General features: G+C 37.0%; 1 protein-coding gene across 7 annotated transcripts in view; it reads left to right on the top strand.

Annotated features, from left to right (window-relative positions):
* Positions 1–24,201, top strand: part of KMT2E (lysine methyltransferase 2E (inactive)) — a 94,358-nt gene that overhangs the window by 27,704 nt on the left and 42,453 nt on the right. For all 7 annotated transcript variants that reach the window (XM_048212903.2, XM_026503892.4, XM_048212902.2 and 4 more), the window contains 2 exons: positions 22,418–22,532; positions 23,593–23,822. In XM_048212903.2, coding sequence (XP_048068860.1) covers positions 22,418–22,532; positions 23,593–23,822 — 345 coding nt within the window. The remainder of the gene's footprint in view (positions 1–22,417; positions 22,533–23,592; positions 23,823–24,201) is intronic.

The following is a 24,201-nucleotide window of genomic DNA, read 5'->3' as shown; positions in this document are numbered from 1 at the left end:
GTAAATACATTTTTAAAAAACTTGATTAATGAAATGACCATAACTGGACTAATCAATCAGGAGACTGTTTTTTTTTATCAGAAGTTCCATCTGTGAAATTTTTTGGTTAACTATATGTCCATAAATGTAGGCTAATACTAGAAGTAGATTTCTTCTAGCATAATTTCATAGGGTAAGACTAGAAATCCAAGAGAAAGCACATTTTGGATCATCACTTAAAAGCATTAACTGTGTGGAAAGTGTTTTACTAGAGGCTCAGGTTACAAAGGTAAAGTATAAATTTTACCCCCACTCTTTTTTTTTTTTTTTTTAAGATTTTATTTATTTATTTGACAGAGATTGAGACAGCCAGAGAGAGAGGGAACACAAGCAGGGGGAGTGGGAGAGGAAGAAGCAGGCTCATAGCAGAGGAGCCTGATGTGGGGCCCGATCCCACAACGCTGGGATCACGCCCTAAGCCGAAGGCAGATGCTTAACCGCTGTGCCACCCAGGCGCCCCTACCCCCACTCTTAAGGAAAGTTTAAGTTGGGAAGTCAGAACTCTAGTTCAGAGCTGTCCAGTAAGAAGAAGTACACAGAGTCAATGTATACTTTTAAATTTTCTAGTGTCCATATTAAAAAGGTTTAAAAAAAAGGTGAAATTAATTTAGGAATGTATTTTATTTAACTATGTCCAGAGTATTATTTTAACATATAATCAGTATAAAAATATTTTTTATTTTTTTCTCCACACTAAAAATACTTAAAATCTGGTATGTGGTTTATACTTTCAGCACCTCTTAATTCAAACTAGTTACATTTCAGGTGCTCATTATATGTCTAGTGGCTACTGTATTGGATAAAGAAACTCTAGACTAGGTAACAAAGTGGTGGAACCTCAGGGAAGAAGAAAACATGGCTGTAGGCTATAGGCTAGTTATGAAAGTTGTAAAAGTGAAACCTAAGAGTCTCTGAATAAGATAAAGATATAGCTATTAGGTAGATACTGTTATTCTTAATTTATAGGTGAGGAAACTGAAGTCACGGAGCAGAAAAGTGGCAGAGGCAGAACTTAATAATGTGTTCGTTTTAGGCCTTTCTGTACCATAGCTCCTTTACTAATATTGCAGAGTGATCTATATAACATAACTGTTTTGACATGTGGTTCGTGTATTTAGTAACTTCAGTTCTAGCATTAGTAAATTCAATGTAATAAATGACTGCATATAACAAACGTATTCTCAGGTCTTTGCTCAAGGATAAGGGATGTAAAAAAAAAACCTAGACTCCATTATCATTGGACAGGAAAGTTGAGCCAGAATTCAGCTGTTTATTAGAATTGTATGTTTTTTTATCCTAATAGATAGAACTTGTTTGATTTCTTTTTACCTCTTCTACCTCTGGTATTCCAACTATCTGAATTCCTAAATTGGTTAAATAAATAAACAAAAAGATGGGAAACACTTCTGGAGCTGGAAAGTGGGAAGATGTGTAAATGGGGAGTGTTAAATTTCTTCTTTTGTAGCCTTTTTAAAAAAGAAAAGCCAGGGGCGCCTGGGTAGCGCAGTTGTTAAAGCGTCTGCCTTCGGCTCAGGGCGTGATCCTGGTGATCCGGGATCGAGTCCCACATCAGGCTCTTCCGCTATGAGCCTGCTTCTTCCTCTCCCACTCCCCCTGCTGTGTTCCCTCTCTCGCTGGCTGTCTCTCTGTCACATAAATAAATAAAATCTTTAAAAAAAAAAAAAAAGAAAAGCCAAACTACTTTTCTCTGTCAGTGACTGGGAATAAGATTGCTAACGTTGTATTCCTTTTACTATTACTACCTTGATACCATTAGAAATAATTAAAATGAGCTTTTATATAATTATGTGTACTTTCAGATGAGGTGGACAAATTAGTAAATGGGACATGTGTAAGTTAGAGGTGAATTATTTTGGAGGAGGGCTCCTCAAACTATACCTGTCAACATAGTAAATGCTCATTTGTTGACTAACAGTACTAAAAGGAGATATCTAGGTTTTCAGTTTTGTTCTGCCAGTAGCATACTAGTGAGCCCTTAAACATGATTCCTGATTATTGTAGACTTTGGTTATCTTAATTTGAAAAAGAGGGCTTGGATTGAGGTATTATTGTGACTCTTTTTGAGTTAAAATTTGTGAGATTGAGTACATTTTTAACTATTTTGCTATAGCATTTGACATTAAGTTATTTCAATGTCACTAGAGCCACCTGCTGACAGAGTTCATTACTTGTTGAAGTGTTTGGCTGCTTTCAGTCTGAATTTGTGTAATTGAAGATGCTAAAATGTTTTGTGTCTAATGAAATGTTTTTAGTAATATTTTACGTGTTCATTTTCACTGATGCTTAACATTTTCATTTATGATTTCTTTACACATAATCCACTATCAGGAAACTAATACTTTCTGTTGCTCTTAAAGTAAGTGTTGATATTCTTATCCTAATTTGGAAGTACTTTCACTTGAATATGGTTTTGTTCTAATATTTAAAAGCCTGTTTTACAGTACTGCGCTAGCATTGTTTAGAACTGTTCTTAGAATGATGTTGAATTTCTCGTTTGTTTCACACTTAATCATAAACAATTTTTTCTTCTAATTTTTTTCACTTGTGATACTGAATACAAAGTTCAGTACATTCATGCAGCTGTCTGTAACACAGTGTATTATAATATCTCCTAATCATTCCAGCAAAAAGGCAAGTATTATTCCCATTTTGCAAAAGAAATGCAGCTAAAGGAGGTTAACAACCTTCACTAAGGCCATGTAATCAATAAAGTAAAGTTAGGTTTGCTTGGCCAGGGTTGCTAGGCCACTTGGTCAGAAGAGCCAGGCTTTATTAATGGATGAGTTGAGTGAACTAAAATGCCACACAGAATAAACTGAGGGCAGTTGTCACACCAAACCTGCTCTCCATTTCAAAATGTTTCTGGGTATGCTCTTGTAATGTGTGTAATTTTCATATGATATCTGTAAAAAATAATAGGCTCTAACAAGGATAAAAGGAATTGAGAAGCTTTGATCACACATCTGAAGGAGCATATTGAGAACTCACGGAGGTCTTTTATACCTATTACTGTAGCAGTTAGGGAGTCAGTCTATCCATGTGCCATTACTGATACCCCAGTGTGTGTTAGTGAATATTTTAACATTAAAAGGAAAATTATAGAGGTTTTACCTAAAACACTGATATAAACTCATTAAATCAGACTATATTTTGAAGGTTTATACAGGGAAGAAATTAAATTTTTGTTGAGGAAGAAGGAAATCATAAAACTCCCAATTTCTGAGGAATCCCGGCTTACTTATTCAGTCACTTTTCTTTTAAAGATTTTTTTTATTTGAGAGAGAGAGAAAGCATGAGCCAGGCGGCAGGTGGAGGGAGAAGCAGACTCCCCACTGAGCAGGGATGAGCTGGGAGCCTGAGGTCGACTTGATCCCAGGGTCCTGGGATCATGACTGGGCTGAAGGCGGATGCTTAACTGATTGAGCCACCCAGGTGCCCCTCAATCACTTTTTAAAGAAGATTTTTATTTATTTATTTGAGAGAGCGAGCATGGGGGGATCAGGGCAGAGGGAGAAGGAGAAGCAGACTTCCCCTTGAGTGGGAGCCCGATGTGGGGCTCGATCCCAGGCCCCAGAAATCATGACCTGAACCAAAGACAGATGCATAACCGACTGAGCCACCCAGGCACCCCTATTCAGTCATTCTAACCTGTTCTTTTTCTCTAAATGCCTCACTTAATGATTGATACTTTTCTTTTTTTTAGATCTTAAGTTCAGTTTATCTAATTTAGTTAAATGCCTGCACCAATAATGCGTAATTTAGTGCCTTGGATGGTAATTTATGATGCCTTTTTAAAGAATAAGAATATTTTGGTCTAAGTAAGATTTTTAATTTATAAAGTGGTTCCAGAAAAATCGGGCAACATCAGGTAGATTACTACAAACAAAATGATAGTTCTGCTTTCTAAGTTTTTGATAATAATTTAGAACTTCAATTAGCACATTTGAAAATAGCCTGTTTTCATTTTTATAAATGGAAATACTACATAAAGGAATAATTTTAATTTTAATGACCAAAGATATTCTCCATATTTGTAAAGCTTGATGTAATGAAAATTAAAGTGGCATAGATTCAGGATTACCAGAACTCAGGCTTTGTGTATCTCTATAAAATGACACAAACTACCATTTTGTATTACAAAAATGAGATAAAGCTGTTTATCTCATTAAGTCACTAATCCACAGGCATAAACAGTACTCTAGTAGATTTCACAGGCATAGTGGGGGCAATGTTGTTCAATGGGAGAAGTTCTAGAGCAACTTTAGAGATCCAGGCTTTAGTATTTTCTTTGCTGTTATAAAACCACATGACTTGGAGTTAAGAGTTCATTTTACAGGGGCGCCTGGGTGGCACAGCGGTTAAGCGTCTGCCTTCGGCTCAGGGCGTGATCCCAGCGTTATGGGATCGAGCCCCACATCAGGCTCCTCTGCTATGAGCCTGCTTCTTCCTCTCCCAATCCCCCTGCTTGTGTTCCCTCTCTCGCTGGCTGTCTCTGTCTCTGTCGAATAAATAAATAAAATCTTTAAAAAAAAAAAAAAAAAAAAAAGAGTTCATTTTACAAATGTGGAAACTAAGACCCAGAGTGGTTATATGACATGTCCCAGGAAACACAGTGACTTAGTGGTAGAGTTAGTCCTTCAATCTAGAGTTTTTGAAGCTAGGATCAATTATCTCCTGGTCCTTAAAGCTGGAGGGTGGACCATGTGATCTTCAGAATACCTTCTAGGACAGTGTCTGAACATCACTTTGGAGTAGCAGAGACTGTTTCCCTGAACATTTGCTGTCCTATTACACTCTGTCCCATACCAGGTAGGACTCAGCAACTGATCCTCCATCCCTAGCTTCATGATAGCATTGTCTGGGGGTCCAGAAACTCCCCATTACACTGTACCTATTTGGACTGAGCAGGAACAGATCAATTACCAGCAGGTCTAGGCCAGAACAGACCTCCTTGTAGTCTGAGGGAAAGGAAACTGTGCCCCAACACTCTCTTGGGGCCAGATGCAAGCCAAGCCTACCACATCTTTGTTCCACCTGCTCTGCTATTTCACCTTCTCTCCAGGCCCCCAGCATCACCTCAGGGGGTCAGAAGTAGGTCCTGGGAGTGGCTAATTTGGATTAAATCTTGACCCACTGTCAGTATTATCTGTGCCTCTGACTTTGATAATTCCTTGGGCACTAAATTATAGCCGCATTCATATGTTTGATTCCTTGCACTGATCTTGCTTTTATTCTTCCACCTGCTGTGTACAGTTTGGCTTTCACTTTGTGCTACTGTCACATTGAGGCAAATGCATAGTTTTCAGACCTTCAATTGCTTGTGCTCTCAAGATTTGATACTATGACTCTTAGTACCTTTGTTTTTAGTGAAACTACCTATTTGTAGTTTGGCTCTTTTTATTGTAGTAGAATGTAAATAATGTAAAATTGACTGTTTTAGCCATTTTTAAGTATACAGGTGGCATTAAGTACATTCACAGTGCGGGGCAGTCTCACATCTGTTTCCAAACTTTCATCATCCCCAACAGAAACTTTTCACTTGTTACAGGAACCTCTTTATCCCCTCTAGGCCCAAGTGCCTGATAATCTCTATTTTACTGTCTCTGTTTGGCTCTTCTAGATACCTTATATAAATGGAATCATAAAATAAATATTTTTTCTGTGTCTGGCTTCTTTTACTTAGCATAATGTTTCAGAGTTCATCCATGTTGTATCAGGTATCAGAATTACATTCTTTTGTATAGTTGAATAATACTCCATTGTATAGATGTACTGCATTTTGTTTATCCCATTGTCTGTTGATGGAAACTAGGATGTTTCCACCTTTTGGCTATTGTGAGTAATGCTGCTATGAATATTGGTATAAATATCAATTTGAGTCTTATTTGGGGGGGGTATATACTTAGGAGTGGAATTGCTAGGTTATAGGTAATTCTATGTTTTAACATTATAAGAAACCACCAAACTGCTTTCATCTGGTTTTCTTTTTGTGCCTTAATTTTTTTTTTTAATGTTTCTTCTCCTGTTTGTTAAATATTTATGTTTTCTAGGAGTGTCTACTTCCCTAACCTTGTAAGCTGTCCTGGAGGTTTCAACCACTTCTATAGCTTTCACCATACCCTACGAGGCTCATGACTTCCAAATCATCCTCAACCTAATCTGTCTCATGAGTTCCACCCATATAGCCCCCTGCATTACTAGGTCTCTTAGGTATACTATACACTATAGTGTGTATACTCTTAGGTATACTATACACTCTCTTAGGTATACTATACACTATAGTGTGTGTTTTAGTGAATCCTTTTTCACTTTCCAGATTATTTTGGAATTTAAAATTAAATTTGGAGCTGGAGTCAGCAGACTATTTCTTTAAAAGGCCAAAGAGTAAATATATAAGATTTGGAACGATATGGTTTCTGATGAAACTACTCAGCTCTGTTGTTGCTTGAAAACTAGACAGTAGGTGTAAGTGAATGGGCATAACTGGGTTCTAATAAAACTTTATTTACAAAACCAGGCATTGAGCTGGCTTTGGCTCAGGGATCCTAGTTTGCTGACTTCTTGTTTAGAGAAAGTGAATCTTGGGTACTCTTTCAAATAAAGAGTACTATTCTTCTCTGATTTCTTTGGCTTAAGCAAGTACTAATATTTCAGTGTATGACTTTTAATACGTAACAACGACTTGAGAGGAACTTCCTGTTTATTAATAAATACTTACTAAAGGCTTATAATATACCAGCCACTGTTTTAGAAGCTGGGGACACAACTCCATATCTGAAATCTATCTATAGTCAAATTTTGCTTTTCTTGTAAAATGTCACTTTTAGTAGAGCCTTGTTCTTCTATTTGCTCTCTGGATTTCATCCCCCTCTCATCTTTTTCAGGTTGTTTACACTTCACTCTCACCTGCAGCTATCCCATATTTCTTGCATCTTTAATTTCTTTCTAATTAGATCATTCCTGTCTCATATAAATACCTTAAAACTGCTGCCCCTTTTTATTTCTTATCCCATTTTTCTGTTCCTCTTTATAGCAAACTCTTTGAAAGAGTTCGCACTTAGCATCAGGCTACACAACACCACTATAAATACCCATGTTGTCAAAATAATTCGTAGTCTTCTGTAATTTATATAGCTTTATCAGCATTTGATATAAATGATTGTTTCCTCCTACTAGAAAGATGTAACTCTGTTGGCTTTCTGGATACCACACTTAACTGGCCACTCTTTCTCATTTTTTGCTTGATTTTCTTCCCTCAGATCTGTTTCCCTCTGCTCCAGGGTCATCTTTTTCTTTAAATAACTCCATCTCTGTGCTTAAGCCAGAACCCTAAGGCATTCTTCTGGGTTATTCCTTTTCCCTTACTCACCACGTCTGATTCACTGGTTAATCCTGTGTCTCCCTCCAAAATACAGTTAGAATCAGGACACTTCTCTCCATTTCTACCATTGTCTTTAGTCTAAGCCCTTTTCATCTCTTGCTTGGACGCTACGGTAATCTCCATGTTTCTCTTTTGCTTTCCACAATTCATTTTTTCTATAGAAGGTAATTCGATTCTTCTGAAGCATAAAACAAATCTTAAGTTTCTCCCACTTGAAAATCTCCCAGTAATTATTTTGTTTCATTTAAAATCCTAACTTCTTTTGGCACTGTTGGCCCCACTTTTCTAATCTCTACTCAATATTCTCCCCTTGGCCTAATGTTATTCCCATGTTGATATTATTTTCCTTGTTCTTTTGAATATTCTAAACTTGTTCCTGCCTCAGGACCTTGTGCTTGATGTTCCGTCTGCCTAGAACATTCTTTTTTTTTTTTGCTCTTAGCTTAGTCTTAGCTGAGCTCAAATACAGCTTTTCAGTGAGGCCTTTTCTCTGCACACTATCTAAAATAGTATCTGAAAAACCTCTCTGAAAAAGTCTTGGTTTTTTTCATTATTTTTTCCTTATCTTTTTACTGAAATACAAGCTTCATGAATACAAACATCTGTTTTATTATATATCATTGGGTGTGCAGCACCTACCACAGGACCTGGCATAAAGTAAGTATTGAGTTATGAATCATATTGGTCTCTCTGTTAACTCTGAAGCCTGTTATATAGGAATGATTGTTGAATGTTCGTATCTTAGCTAATTTTATTTCAGTTGTTTAGGAGAGACAGAACTAAAGCTAGAAATATTTTACAGCCTCTCCATTGTAGGAAGGTGTAAGGGGCTGTAGAATTGAACAAACTGTCTCTTGTGTATAAAAAATATTACACAGTTGGTGTGATTTCAGTGAGTTGAATGGTGTAGTTCTTTAGCTGTTTTGGTTAGTACCTATTTCAGGAAGCTGGGAAATAATAAAAGGCATTAGGAAACTAGCAGCGTTAAAATCGAAACTAGAGAGCGATTGAAATTTACTATGTACATTACCTGAGTGACTGTGTACTGACTGTGGTAGAATACATTAGACAGAATGTAGAAGTAGGAGGGATATAAGATCCTTCGGTATTAGAATTTTAACAAGTGGTGGTATTTTTTTTTAAGTGATAGTATTTTGACTAGGACATTGGAAATCACATTTTCTTTAAATGTTGAAGGATTAAGTGATGAAATTTCCCAGACCAGTTAAAAGTAGGAGTTTAAAATATAATTTCATTTTCTTAACTCTAGAGTCTGTGTAAAGATCCCTTTTTGGAAGCTTCATAGTAATGTGCTATAGATCAAAAATGGGCACTTGAATCTTGATTTAATCTTTGTGTGGCTAACCAGCCAAATAAAAGATGCTGTTACAAATAAAACAACCAAATAAAAGGCTTCTCTCAGAATACGGAACAGTCTGTTAAGGGGAAAGGTAGACGCAAAGAAGTTTGGCATGTCATGTAATAATTAGAAACTAAGTGGATGAAAAGATAATTTAAGGCATATTTGGCAAATGATTCCAAGTTTGCTAAGGTTTTAAAAACATAAGGAAGGCTGCTGGAGAATTAATGGGAACTTCTTGTGGATAATGTAATTGATGGATTAAAAGATTACTAAGAGTTAAGTTGTCTTTTAGTAATAAAATATTTGAAGGTCTTTTACTTCCACGTTGTCATTAAAAGTAACTAAATATCGCATGAATCTTACAGTGGTTAATGTGCCCAGTGTTCTGTATGTAATAAAAAAATTACTGTAGATAAATCACCAAGGTGGGTAGACCCCATACTTAAGAATCGAAGGAACTCCTTTGCAGAAATTATTAGTTGTAATATCAAGCTGCACATTTTATTATCCCTTTCTTAAATAAAAAAGTTACTGATTTAGACTGTAGGCACCATTTGCTCTTGAAGATTACTTTGAAACTAGACAGGGTACTAAGTGTTTTTCAGTCAAGCAAAGGACAGCAAAGGTAACTTATTTGTAAGTGGGGTTGGGGAAGGAGTTGGAGAGGTAGCACTTTTTACCTGCTCTGATCAGTATCAGGACTTCTCCTGAACCTGCTGAATCTGGGAGAAATATATACAGATTACTCAAGCTGGCATTTGAAGCCCTCAGCTTTATTTGGAAATGCTGCTACTCTGATCACATTGTTACCTTCCTTGGTGGAGAAGCAAACCATTAGTGGCTCTGTACAGTTTTTCAAAATAAAGATCATATTCCTTAGCTAGATACCCAGGGTACTTTTTGAACTGGTACTTGGTTGACTTATCTGCCCTCATTTCTGGCCTCTTCTCCATACCTTTAACTCCATCTGCTCTGAATTTTAGCAATTCTTTTCTCTCTTCCCCCCACAAGCCCCCCACCTCCTTGCTCAGCAGGGAGTCTGCTTGTCCCTCTGCCCCTCCCCCTGCGTGAGCACTCACTCTTTCTCCCTTTTTCTCTCTCCCTTTTTCTCTCAAACACACAAATAAATAAATCTTTCAAAAAATCCAGTTTTATTAGTTTCAGGTATGCAATATAATGATTCAGCAACATTACTCACTGCTCATCACAATAGTGTTTTCTTAATCTCCCTTTATCTATTTCACCTATCCACCTCCCCTCTGGCAGCCACCAGTTCTTTGTTTTCAAGAATTTTTGTTTTTCTTTTTTCTTTGTTCATTTGTTTCTTAAATTCCACATGAGTGAAATCATATGGTATTTTCCTTTCTTTGTCTGACTTCACTTAGCATTATACTCTCTATGTGCATCCATGTTGTTACAAATGGCAAGATTTCATTCATTTTTATGGCTGAGTAACATTCCTTTGTGTGTGTGTGTGTGTGTGTGTGTGTGTGTGTGTGTGTGTGTACATGCCTTCTTCATCCAATCATCTGCTGACGGACACTTGGGTTGGCTCCATATGTTGGCTGTAAATAAAGCTGCAGTAAATATAGGGGTGCCTATATCTTTTTGAATTAGTGTTTTCATTTTCTTTGGGTACCCAGTAGTGGAATTACTAGATCATATGGTAATTCTATTTTTAATTTTTTGAGGATCCACCATACTATTTTCCATAGTGGCTGTTCTGGTCTGCGTTCCCACCAACAGTGCGTGAGTGTTCCTTTTTCTCCACATCCTTGCCAACACTTGTTATTTCTTGTCTTTTCAGTTTGAGCCACTCTGACAGGTGTAAGGTGATAACCTCATTGTGGTTTTGATGTGCATTTCTTCCATGATTAGTGATGTTGAGCATCTTTCCATGTGTCTGTTAGCCATCTGTATGTCTTCTGGAAAATGTTATTCAGGTCCTCTGCCTGAATTGGGTTATTTGGGGTTTTTTGATGTTGAGGTATATAAGCCAGCTCTTTCTAATCTGTGCTTCCTGAACTTCAGTGAACATAAGATTGAAGGTGCTTATTGTAGATTTCTGAGCCTGATCTTTAAAAAAATTTTTATTCATTCGGTTAAGTAGAGCTGTAAAAAAATTATAACATGCATTACAGTTGATTATGATACTGGTGTTCTGTCAGTCATGCTTAGAGAAGCATGCTTAAACATGTCTTGGTGTTTATATCTCTGACTGCATGCATGTGTGCTTTCTGTGTGGAATACCTTCTCCAGCTCTTCTGCCTCTCTCTTTCTTGGGCTTATTAACTTTTCATTCCCTTCAATTTGGTAAATATGATTACTATTATGAAGAGCCCCTGTGCATACCTCTGATGACACTATATAATCATTGCTATACTTCTCTTCCCCATACATCAGTTTCTTGAGAAGGACCACTTCTTTTACTTCTTTATTTCTTAACTTCCAGCATCTCAGTGTCTTCTACTTACAGATGTGTGCTTAAATGTTTATTGAGTGAATTAAAACTATATTATTATAAGTTCCTTGAAGACAGGGACAGTGTCTTATCTTTCATAGTCCCTGGCAAGCATAAGGCCTTCAATATTTGTTTAATCCTTGCTAGTCAAACTGAGGTCTATGGATGTAGTCCCCAGGGGCTCTGTGAGCCCTATGAAGTTTTAACTTTTTTTGCCATTTTACTTTTGAACTAGGAAAAAAAGTTTAAGTCTGTTGAGAGTGATCTTGGATGACCACCACTTTATGCTGAACACTGCCATGAGATTCAGCGCAAGTGCTTATTTGTGTTTGATGATGTTGGTATACAGATCATCTAAAGACCTAGTTTAAACAATGTTTCTCTAAATCCAATCTACAAAGAAAAATCCCCCTCCATTGCAGGGTTTTGTGCGTTACTTAATTTTGACCAACAGCTAACTAAGCTAACTATTCTGAAGTCTAACTGACTTCTTCATACTCCTTGAAGACTCCCCATGCCATTTTTCCTCTTTTTGCATGTGTATGGGATATTGTCTTCCTCCATCTTAATGGTTTAAAAAATTTTTTTCAATAGAAGATATGTACTTGGTATAAATATCAAATGTTTAAAGTCCTGTCTTTCAGAAGTATTCTCACTTTTAATGAAACCTCATGTTTCATTATCCTTCTTGTTACTCAAATAGATACGTCCTTCTCTTGAATTCCCTTGATTTTGGAGCCTTGAACTTTGAACTTTTGCAGCTTCTCCGAGTAGGTCTTCTTAGGTTCCACTAAACAGTCAGACTTACAAGACTATCATTGGCTCTACTTGGCACTGATCTATGCGGTATACAGGACAGGAGCCATAGTTTATCAGAGGTTAGCATCAGTTGTTCGTGTCTGTATGAGACCATGTAGGAGTACGGTCAGCCATCCAGAAACTTATTTTTTTTGGCTTCTCAGGTGACTGGTCAGGTACGGAGACAAGGTCCACATAAGGGAGGTATGAGAGTCCTGATTTAGAACCCTTATGCCCTTCAGAGCAAGTATTTCTTGTAACAAGCATAGGCAGAATTTCCAGGTTCCCTGCAAGGGACATGCCAGTTAGAAGAGTCACTGCATCTTTGGGAAGTTCAAATCTGTGGCATCCTCATCAAATATTTATAGTTTTCTCAGTCTAGACACACCTTATTTACTAATCAGGGGTCATTTTAATTTGCTGAGTAATATAGCAAATTACCGTATCAGGTTTTAGGGTAACAGGTAGAAAGTTAACTAAAGAGCAAAATCTCACACAGAGGAGGAACGAGTTTTGTTAAGCATTTGCCCATACTTTTTTTATGGCAGTATCCTATTTTTGCCTTGTATAGTGGTTTTTGTGTACCTCTTTTTGTTAACCCTGATGTTCCTTCCAAGATCAGAATCTCTTTGAGTGATAGGAGTATGTTTTTTATCTCTTCATCCTGTCCAGGATCTAACAAGTTACCTTAACCACATAGTGAACGCCATCATAGAACTATTTGTTGAATTACAGTTTGTATGCTCCTTTGACTGTAAGGTAAATCCACCAGAAACACTTAGAAAAAATTTTATGGCTGGGATTTATCATAGACGGAAACAAAGTGTAAAAATAAACTTTCTGGGTGAAGTGATATAAACAGTGGTGTCTTCCAGCATTACTAGGGTTGCTCTTATTTTAATGTCTATATGACTTCTTTGGGATAGGGATGGCATAATGATGTGTCCAGATTCATTCTTTTATGTACTGAAAGCATATGTTAGTGGTGATAAAATACAAATTTGAGAATACTGTGAGTCAGCAGAAAATGGCAAATGCTTCTCTATGGGCAAGGACAGAAATACTAAGATAAGGTGATTTTTAGACGTTGGTATAATAAGCTGTGTCAGAAGAATCCAGAAAATGATGAGCATCATGAGATCACTTTCTACAGAGTATATTATACTCATGGCTGGAGTACCCTGCCTTTCTGTCTGCCACACTTTATGAAGAAATAAATGGATCTGAAGAAAGATAAATGATCATCAGGGCTTAAGGGGCTGTGTTATAAAGATGGTTAATAAGGAGTGCCTTGCTGGCTTGGTTAGTAGAGCATGTGACTCTTGATCCAGGGTCATGAGTTCAAGCCCCACTTTAAGTGTAGAGATTACTTTAAAAAAATGTTTTTTAAAAAGATGGTTAATAAGATTGAGACCTATGTGTCAAGAAACAGGATAGTTCAGTGGATCCATCTATGTGAACAGGTACTTAGTCACTTAACATTAAAACATAAAAACTAGGGAGCACCTTTAGAGTTTTAAAGAGAGGAATGGTAAAGTATTCTTTTGCAAAGCTTTTGAATAAAATTATTCTTTCCAAGGAGCTTACATATAACTTCTTGGTTTAACATGTTGGATATTAGATTGGGTGAACAGTGAATCAAATGCATTGTGTCAGATTTTGTTAATCTACATTAACCTCGCATGTGTATATAAAGTATTGCACAAAATCATGTTGATTTTCCATTGACATGCTTAAGGCTGACTATACCTATGTATAGTCCTTTTAAAAACCTTAAAGTTATTACTTTAAAAACAGTTTATGGGTGCTTGGGTGGCTCAGTTGGGTAATCGTCTGACTCTTGATCGTAGATCAGCTTTTGATCTGTTCAAGCCCTGCGTTGGGCTCCATACTGGGCATGGAGCCTACTTAAAACAAAAACATTTTAAACATTTAAGGGCACCTGGCTGGCTCAGTTGATGGAGCATACAATTCTTGATCTCTTGATCTCGGGGTTGTGAGTCTGAGCCCCATGTTGGGTGTAGAGATTACTTAAAAAAATAAATCTTTAAAGAAAACACAATTCTCTAAAATCTAGATGTACAGGAGTGCCTGGGTGGCTCAGTCAGTTAAGCATCTGACTTTGGTTGGTCTCAGGGTCCTGGAATTGAGCCCCCTGTCAGGCTCTGTGCTCAGCAGGAAGTCTGTTTTTCCCTCTCCCTCTGCCCTCCCCCCCTCTAAACACACACACTCTCTCTCAAAGAAATAAAAATCTTAAAAAATAAAATAAAATCCAGATGTACAGTAGTATTGAAAAAATCATTTTATTTATTTAAATTTATTTGAGAGAGACAGAGAACACAAGCAGGGGGAGAAGCAGAGGGAGAGGGAGAAGCAGGCTCCCGGCTGAGCTGGAGACCAATGTGGGATTCAATCCCAGGACCTGGTGATCATGACCTGAGGTGAAGGCAGATACTTAGCCATCTGAGCCACTCAGGCGCCCGAAAAAAAATCATTTTAAACATTTAAAAAATCTCCGCTGCCCATGATAGAGATTTCCTTGCTTGCTTAGCTTTTGTGTCAAAATTATAAATGATTTAAGCAGTGACTGGAACTAAAATTAGAATATTAATCCCAGGGGCGCCTGGGTGGCTCAGCCGTTAATTGTCTGCCTTTGGCTCAGGTCATGATCTCAGGGTCCTGGAATTGAGCCCCGCATTGGGCTCCCTGCTCGGCGGGAAGCCTGCTTCTCCCTCTCACCCTCCCCTTGGCTTGTGTTCCCTCCCTCGCTGTCTCTCTCTGTCAAATAAGTAAAATCTTTAAAAAATATATATGTATTGATCCCATTCTGTTGTCCCGCCATTTTCTATTTCTTATTTTGTTGGTAGTAAATAACTGTTACTACAGTAATAGGTTCTTGCCTCTTGGAGCTTATCACATTATTAAAAAAGACAAGGTAAGTATAGAAAAGTGATGTATGTATATTGCTGTGTGTCCCTGTTCGATTAGTGATGCCTATATATAATATATACAGTGTTGCGGTAAAATATATTTTATGTCACTGAATAATATTCTGAATCACTGACCTAGAACTTTAAAACCTTGTTATATGATCGTTACAAGTTCATGATTACAGATCGTTACAAGTTCATGATTACAGATTACATTTCTTTTTTTTTTTTTTTTAAAGATTTTATTTATTTACTTGACAGAGATAGATAGCCAGCGAGAGAGGGAACACAAGCAGGGGGAGTGGGAGAGGAAGAAGCAGGCTCATAGCGGAGGAGCCTGATGTGGGGCTCGATCCCATAACGCCGGGATCACGCCCTGAGCCGAAGGCAGGCGCTTAACCGCTGTGCCACCCAGGCGCCCCACAGATTACATTTCTTGATGTAAAGTTTAGTCTTTTACTATGTGAAGCATCATGTATTTATGGACTCAACTTTAAGAAGATATATTTTTAAAATCTATTTTACAAAGGGATTACCAAGGAATCATTTTATTTCAAGGCACTTATTTCAGTATAATTTCGAGAGTTATGGGAGTATACTTTAAAAAAGGATACACTTTAAAAGGACTTAGCATATATTTAGTGCTCAATATTTACTAAATTTAAATATCAACAGTGTTTTGATACCTTGCAAATTTAGTGATTTATTTAAAACAGGTGTAGCTAGACCTTGTACTTAGAATCACTATTGGAAGTTTGAATTACGGTGGAGTTAAGGTTTTAAAATAATTGAAAAGCAATTTCAGACTGAATAGTTAAACTTGAGAGACATTTCTGAAGAAATAAGTAGTGTTTCATATCTGTATAATGCATTATAGTTGAGAAGATCATTTGAGTTTCATTCATGTTGCTGGGAGGAAGGTGAAGGGGGGGTATATTTATCCCTACATTACAAATAAAAAGTTCAACTTTAGAAAGGTGACTACTCAGCTGTACCCATTGAATGGCCAGGCTTAGACACATAGATCCCAGTTCATGCTTTCTAAAAAAGTTTTAATTAAAGTAATCTCTATACCCACATGGGACTTGAACATATATCACTGAGATCAAGAGTCGACTGCTCTTCTGACTAAGCCAGCCGGGCACCCCCATGTTCTTTTTAAGAGAGAAGACTCCTTGTTAATTTTGATGGAGTGTGGAAGAAAGAAATAATAAATGCATGTGATAAGATGGTTGATAGCATACAAAAATATTACATGAAAGATAATAATAAATAAGTGCTGTAGGAATCCGTAGGACTTATAAAAATTGTGATGAGTTGAAGCACTTAGGAAAGTGCTTCTTGATCATGTGAAGTATGCTTTGAAAAATGTGCTGAAATCAAGAAGTAAGGTTTGAGATTCCACAGGTAGATGCTTAGAAATAGAAATGCCCAGGATATCTTCCTGAGTTTGGGAGGAAAGGAAGTAGTATACCATTCTTACAGGTACCTGTTGAATTAAGGATATTAAATGTAAGATAAAAAGGTTGGGGAACTTAAAAAGACTTGTTAGTATGGAAGTACAAAAATATATACAATAGTAGGGAGAAGAGTATAATAATCCCAAGTGGCTGTTACTCTGCTTCCATAGTATTCAAAGTTTTGCCAATCTTGTTTAATCTTACAGTTTTATTAAAATATTTTAAAGCAAATCCCCACATCATTTTACCTGTTTTGTTCAGTGTACATCATTTACAGATAAGGATTTTTTAAAACCACAATACTGTTATTTCATACGACAAAATTAACAGTCAATATAAAATACCGAATTCATCTTCAGATTTCCCTTACTTGTCTCAAAACTGTCTTTTTGTAATTGGTGTGTTCAAATTGGCATCCAGACAAAATCCACACATTGTATTTGATTGAAATATCTTTGAATCTCTTTTCATCTGCAGCAACCTTTTAAATTTGTTTTCCCTCATACCATATACTGTTAACAAATTGAGTCTTTTGGTCTATAAAAGTTTTAATGTTCTGGATTTGGTCTGTTGCTTCCTTTTGCTGTCGTGTATTAATACACTTATCTCCATGTTTTTATAAACTGGTATTTAGACCTTGAGATGTGATTAGCTTCAGATTTGTTTTTTTCCCCTCTCTCATTTTCCTTTTTTCTTTTCAGCATGACACTTTAAATGTGGGACCTTGTACTTTTCTGTTGCATAGTATTAGAGAAGGACATAAAACTTGGTTGTCTAACTTTCAGTGATGATAAAAAAGATCAGCAGGTTCAGGTGTTACCAATTTTCAACCTTTCAGGGTTTTAGCATCCATTGGTTATCTGTTGCCTAAATCCATCATCTCTAGAAGGTTGAAAATTCATGATTTTTTTACTTTGATCATTCCTTCTGCATTTATTAGCTATTAGGGAACTTTCAAAAGAAGCAGTCAGTATCTGAGTGTTGGCTTAGTCAAGAAGAGAGCATATTTCTTTTTTAAGAGAGCATATTTTAAAATTCGGTTTTAGAGCCAGGTTGCATATTAGAAACTCTATGTATTTCATGTCCTCAATTTGTGGGAAACAGAAATCAGAGTTTTGAAAAAGAGAGTTCATCTACAAATTCTGTTTTGACCGTTTGGCCATACGTTATTGCATCTATATCTATCTGTCTGTCTGTCTGATCTGTCTACCTACCGATCTATCTATATTTATTTTTAAAGTTTCATTTATTTATTTTAGAGCATGTGTGAACAGGGGTAGGGGCAGAGGGAGAGGGAAAGAAGCAGACTCCCTGCTGAGCTCAGAGCCAGATGCGGGACTCCATCTCATGACCCTGAGATCATGACCTGAGCCAAAACCAAGAGTTGGACGCTCAACCAACCAAGCCACGCAGGCACCCCCCCCTTATTATTCATATTATGAATACTTTAATTATGTGTTGTTGTTGTTTTTAACACTTTGAATTCTCATATTAGAGAGTGATTATCTTTTGGTAAGTTTCCCATGGATAGAGAGTATCTTTTTGATAGTAATCATTGTTTCATTGATTTAAGAACACATACAAAGCCTATATAAATGAGTACAAGTAAGTATCCTACTATTTGAAAAGTGACTTCAAATCTATGTAGGTGAAATCTTATGATGAACAAAGCACCATGATTTATGTTTTGATACATAATTATTTATAGAAATATGCTAATGTAGTTTATGATAAATGCTATATTTGTATATGGAATTTGTGTGTATGTACACACGCATAGCCTATATATACATAGGCTAAACAGAGCACTGTAGCGACTGTTCACGTAAAAATTTGTTATTGCGTATTATCCCTTTAGCCCTGACATTAGAAATTTATTAAAGCTTTATGAAATGGTCCAGAAGATTTTAAGGGAAACTCCTATGACCTTAGTATAGTGATTTTTGTTACTGTGAGTTCCTGCCAAGGTGTTGTCCATATGTAAATATGGTAGGTTTGCTTGGCTTTAATTAATCATTTTTTGATTGGGTATTTAAATGATTTCTCCTGTTATATATTGTTTTATGAATAGTATGACAATAAACATTTCAAATCTGTGGGCGTTTATTTAGTGGGAATTACTTTCTTAGGATAAATTTCCAAAAATGGGGTTACTGGATCAAAGGATGTTTGAGTTTTGGTATTTGTCACAAAGTTGTTTTCATGTTTACCATGTTATGGAAATGCAGAGCTTTGAGGATATTTAGCACCGTGGGACTTGTAAAGAATATTTCTAAAGATATATGTTGTTGTATTACTTTTTTTAAAATGCTGTCTTATAGTTCAGCGAAAATCCTTAAAATATGTCAACAAAATTTTTTAAAAAGTAACTGTTACCTTCCTTTTAAAATTACCTTTAATATAAGCGGCAGCAGTAGAAATGAGGAATTTGATAAAGAATTTCTGCTTTCTTTCATTGCTAAATTGTCAGTGGTGCAGCTTTAATTTGATCATGAAGTTATGCATTTGTGACTTATTTACATGCCTGAACTTAACTGCTTTTGTGCTGAAAGTTTTTTTATGCTTAACCATTAACTACTCTAAAATACCAAAGTTTTTTGCCACACTCTTCAGTAGTGTAATTGGAGTTTGATCCAGATATTTAAGTGTGAGTCTTTCTATTTTGATCAAAATACCTCCATGTTGCCTTAATAATAGTATTATAGATCAGGAATTGCCAAAATTCTACTTCTTCCTTCTATGTAATTTTAAAAAGATTTATTTATTTGAGAAAGGGAGAAAGCACAAGTGGTGGGAGGGGCAGAGTGAGAGGGGGAGAGAGAATCCTCAAGCAGCCTCACAGCTGAACACAGAACCTGACACAGGGCTCCATCCCATGATCTGAGCTGAAATCAGGAGTCAGATGCTTAGCTGACTGAGCCACCCATGAGCCCCAACTTCTTCTTCTTTGTAACTTTGGAAGAATTTTAAAGCAATTGATATTGTAAATCAGTCAAAGGCAGTTTGCTAATATCTATCCATTTACATGCATTTACCCTTTTGTTGAACATTTCTACCTCCAGGGATCCATGCTGTAGAAATATTCCCGTGTATTTTAAGACGATTGAATGGTGTACAAATGCAGTGGTACCTTTAACAGTGAAAAATAGAAACAAATATCCACCAATAAGGAAATTGTTATTTTTCTTTTTTTTTTTTAAGAATTATTTACGTAGGGGCGCCTGGGTGGCTCAGTCATTAAGCGTCTGCCTTCGGCTCAGGGTGTGATCCCGGCGTTCTGGGATCAAGCCCCGCATCAGGCTCCTCTGCTGGGAGCCTGCTTCTTCCTCTCTCACTCCCCCTGCTTGTGTTCCCTCTCTCACTGGCTGTCTCTGTCAAATAGATAAAATCTTTAAAAAGAAGAAAAGAATTATTTATGTATTTAGAGAGCATGCATAAGTGGGGGGGAGGGGCAGAGGGAGAGGGAGAGACTCTCAAGCGGACTCTGTGCTGAACCTGGAGCCCAGTGTGGGGCTGGATCGCACAATCCTGAGATCATGACCTGAGCTGAAGTCGAGTCCGACACTTAACTGACTGAGCCACCTTGGCACCCCCACCAGTAGGGAAATTGTTAAGTAGACTATGTACATTAATAATGAAGTCAGCAATTATTACCAAAAATAAGGTAGGTAAGTATTGACACTGAAAGATAGAAAAAGCAAATACAGTAAATTCTCATTTTTTATTTTTTATTTTTTTAAGATTTATTTATTTATTTGACAGAAGGAATAAGCAGGGGGAGTGGTAAGCAAAGGGAAGGGAGAAGCAGGCTCCTGCCGAGCAAGGAGCCCTGATGCGGGGCTCAATCCCAGGACCCTGGGATCAGGACCTGGGCCGAAGGCAGCTGCTCAACTGACTGAGCCACCCAGGCGCCCCCATTATAATCTCTCTTTTTTTTTTTTTAAGATTTTATTTATTTATTCGACAGAGATAGAGACAGCGAGAGAGGGAACACAAGCAGAGGGAATGGGAGAGGAAGCAGCAGGCTCATAGCAGAGGAGCCTGATGTGGGGCTCGATCCCACAACGCCGGGATCACGCCCTGAGCCGAAGGCAGACGCCTAACTGCTGTGCCACCCAGGTGCCCCTGTAGTCTCATTTTTTAAAATAAACAGCTCTTTGGGATGCCTGGGTGACTCAGTCGCTTAAGCATCTGCCTTCGGCTCAGGTCCTGATCCCAGAATCCTGGGATTGAGTCCCACATCCCGCTCCTTGTTCAGTGGGGAGTCTCCTTCTCCCTCTGCCTGCTGCTGCCCCTGCTTGTGCTCATGAGCTCTCTCTCTCTGACAAATAAATCTTTTTAAAAAAATAAACTTATTTAAAAAAAAAATAAAAAAAACCACCTCTTAGATATATTTACAGATAGGAAAAATTTAGAGGGAGCTACATGGCATCTTAACATGGGTATGTTTGAGTTTTGGATAAAGACATGGTCTTTCACTTTCTTACATATTTAAGTTTTATGCAATGAGAATGTGTTGATTTTAAATAAAAAAAAATTTTTAAAAGAAGGAGTAAGCAAATAATTTTTAAAATAACAGCATAGACATTAGGTGAGTATTGATTTTCGAAGTATTCAGAACATTTTAGAGGCTCTTCTGTAATTTCCTCCAGAACCATGTGACAACCTCAGTTTGTGTCTCCTTTCTCCTGGTTGTGGAATACTAGGTCTCACAGCAGCAGCCACTTGGAGCTACATTGAGACTTTGTACAGGGGAGTGAGGGGGAGCAGTATATCAAGAAGCAATTGGCTATTGAAATAGGACAACTAGAGTGTAACTACATTAAGAAGTCTTAAACCATGAAGAGTGCAAACAGTAATAAGTTCTAAGGGCAAGTTTTTTTTTTTTTTTAAGATTTTATTTATTTATTTGACAGAGATAGAGACAGCCAGTGAGAGAGGGAACACAAGCAGAGGGAGTGGGAGAGGAAGAAGCAGGCTCATAGCAGAGGAGCCTGATGTGGGGCTCAATCCCACAACGCCGGGATCACGCCCTGAGCCGAAGGCAGACGCTTAACCGCTGTGCCACCCAGGCGCCCGTCTAAGGGCAAGTTTTGAATGAGAGGTAGGATAAGGAGTATCATGAAAAAATCTTCTCTGTTGGTGGCTGTGGTAGGAATAAAAGGCACAGAAACAAGTCACGTTTTGTGTACTCAAGGCAGAAATTAATTTCATTGTGAATTGGCTTCAGAAGTAGGTTCACTACTACATTGATCAATAGGAATTACCAGGATAGGATTCAGGAGGATTGATACAGTAAGGAAATTGGGAAAGTGATGTATGTATAATGCTAGGCCAGGGAGTTTATATGTCGGTCACAGTGGGTGAGTTGTTAGTCCCAGTTGTATCAGTTGATGGTCAGGTCATCATCACTTAACCATTGCAGACAAGAACTGCTGATCTTACTCTACCACAGGCTGCTGCTTATATTTTTTCATAAGCAAACCTTGGTTCATTGTGAGGTTTCCTATATAATGATATTTTCCAGGCTTCATTACACCTTGGCACACTAACACATACATACAGTTTTGAACATTGAAATGTATACTTCAATTGACATTGGGGTCCATACAGATTCAGTGTGTTCTTCGTCCTGTTTAAATTATTTCTGCCACTTTTCTCCCCCATGTGTAGTGTCCCCAGTGCCACTGAGCATATTAAATAATGTTTAATCTCTAATAATTTTTCCTAATGCGAGGGAACCTATATTTGAACTTGGAGGTGAGACATTTATTTTACTTGAAAGTTTTGTTGTTAGGACACAGAATCTGGATAGGAAATATAGGATATATCTTGTCCACAGGGTGTCTACATACCATAAAAAGACATTTGTATAGACAATGAAATAAAATGCTTGTAATTTTAAATGGATGAACAGAACAAAAATGAATGGAATTCTCTTTAACGCAACTTTTTCCCCTCCAGACCAGAATCCGTAGAAGCTAGCCCTGTGGTAGTTGAGAAATCCAACAGTTATCCCCACCAGTTATATACCAGCAGCTCGCATCATTCACACAGTTATATCGGTTTGCCCTATGCGGTAAGTGTCCAACATTTCTCTGGAAGAGTATTTTTTATATCTAGAGGTTGAAAGTAGATGTTTGTAGTATTGTGCCTAAAACAGAATATTTAAAAAAAACAATACTTGTTTTATATTATCTAAATAATTAGGTATGTAATTTATTGTTTAACTTTTTATTACCCTAACTGTATTTACTCGAGGGATTAAAATTCTAGAAGAGGCATTCCCTAGAAGCTATTATTATTATTATTATTATTATTATTATGCATTTTATGCTATGTAATTCTTTACCTTCTCTATAAAAACACAGGGTTGTATTTACTATCTACTGTTGATTCTAAATTATATAGTAATTTATATAGTAAATTATGTAATTGCCACTTATTGAGGACTTATGTGCCAGACTGTAAACATTTTTACATATATTATCACACTTAATCTTCAAAACCAACCTCATGAGATGGGCATAATTTTCATCCATGTTTCATAGCTGAAAAAATGAAGGCTTATCTAAATTAACTCATTCAGTGTTGCATAGCTAATAAGAGGCACAGGTTAGATTGAAACAGTTACAGAACTGGACACATGTTATACTATCCAGGTACAGTTACGACGGATTTTTACCACTGGGACCAGAGTAAAAACCAAATTTTTAAAAATCTTCTGTTATATACTTTATAGTGATCATATGTCTTTATTAGTTGTTTTTGTTATTCTTTAGTCTCCACATTCCTGAGGTTTTTTTTTTTTTTTAACCCTTATGTTCACATCTTGTACCTGCTTCTGTCTTGAAGGCAGAGCTCTTTGACCATAGACTTTGAGGATATCTTTTGATTAGTGAGGTGAGGGTGTGGAGTTTGAAGGAAGTCACTGTGGAGGTGACTGAGGTTGTAGGTAGACATTTTCACTTACGAGTATGGTTTAATATCTAGCTTCTCCGAGTCATTATTTTAAAGGTATTAGGGAAGAAATGGACTGATTTCATATTTCTTGAATATTCAAATTAAGGATTGACTTTTATCTAAATTCATATTGTTGTGGAAATTATATCGTGTTGTATTTGTGTTCAATTATCCAGGACCATAATTATGGTGCTCGTCCTCCTCCAACACCTCCGGCTTCCCCTCCTCCATCAGTTCTTATTAGCAAAAATGAAGTAGGCATATTTACCACTCCTAATTTTGATGAAACTTCCAGTGCTACTACAATCAGCACATCTGAGGATGGAAGTTATGGTACTGATGTAACCAGGTGCATATGTGGTTTTACACATGATGATGGATACATGATCTGTTGTGACAAATGCAGGTAAAATACTTTACACCGTTAGTTTACTTTTCTTGAATGCTGCTAACCTTTGAGTGTTAATCTTGAAAAAGACAAAGTCACTTTTAAAGAAATTGATGAATGCATTTTTTGATGTTTTGCTAGAAAAATCCCCTATGGGAAAGAAGCTTTGTTAGAGTTTATTAGAAATCCTCATTGTTAAGTAATAGGCAGTCAGTTCTGAACTTTATTCATACAGGATCCCATCTCTCTCTTTGCTCATTCAATAATAATACAACTACATATAGTGGTAGACAAGATAGAAAAATGAGCCCTCTGAATTTCCTTTGGAATTATTTGTGCTGTATAGTCAACTGTGATTTTCCAGTTTGGGGGAATTATACATTTTGACTGATGTTTT

Source organism: Ursus arctos, unplaced genomic scaffold (genome assembly GCF_023065955.2).
Source record: "Ursus arctos isolate Adak ecotype North America unplaced genomic scaffold, UrsArc2.0 scaffold_3, whole genome shotgun sequence".
NCBI classification, from domain to species: Eukaryota; Metazoa; Chordata; class Mammalia; order Carnivora; family Ursidae; genus Ursus; species Ursus arctos.
Note: the sequence above shows the minus strand (reverse complement) of the source record. Positions and strands in the feature narration are given on the sequence as shown.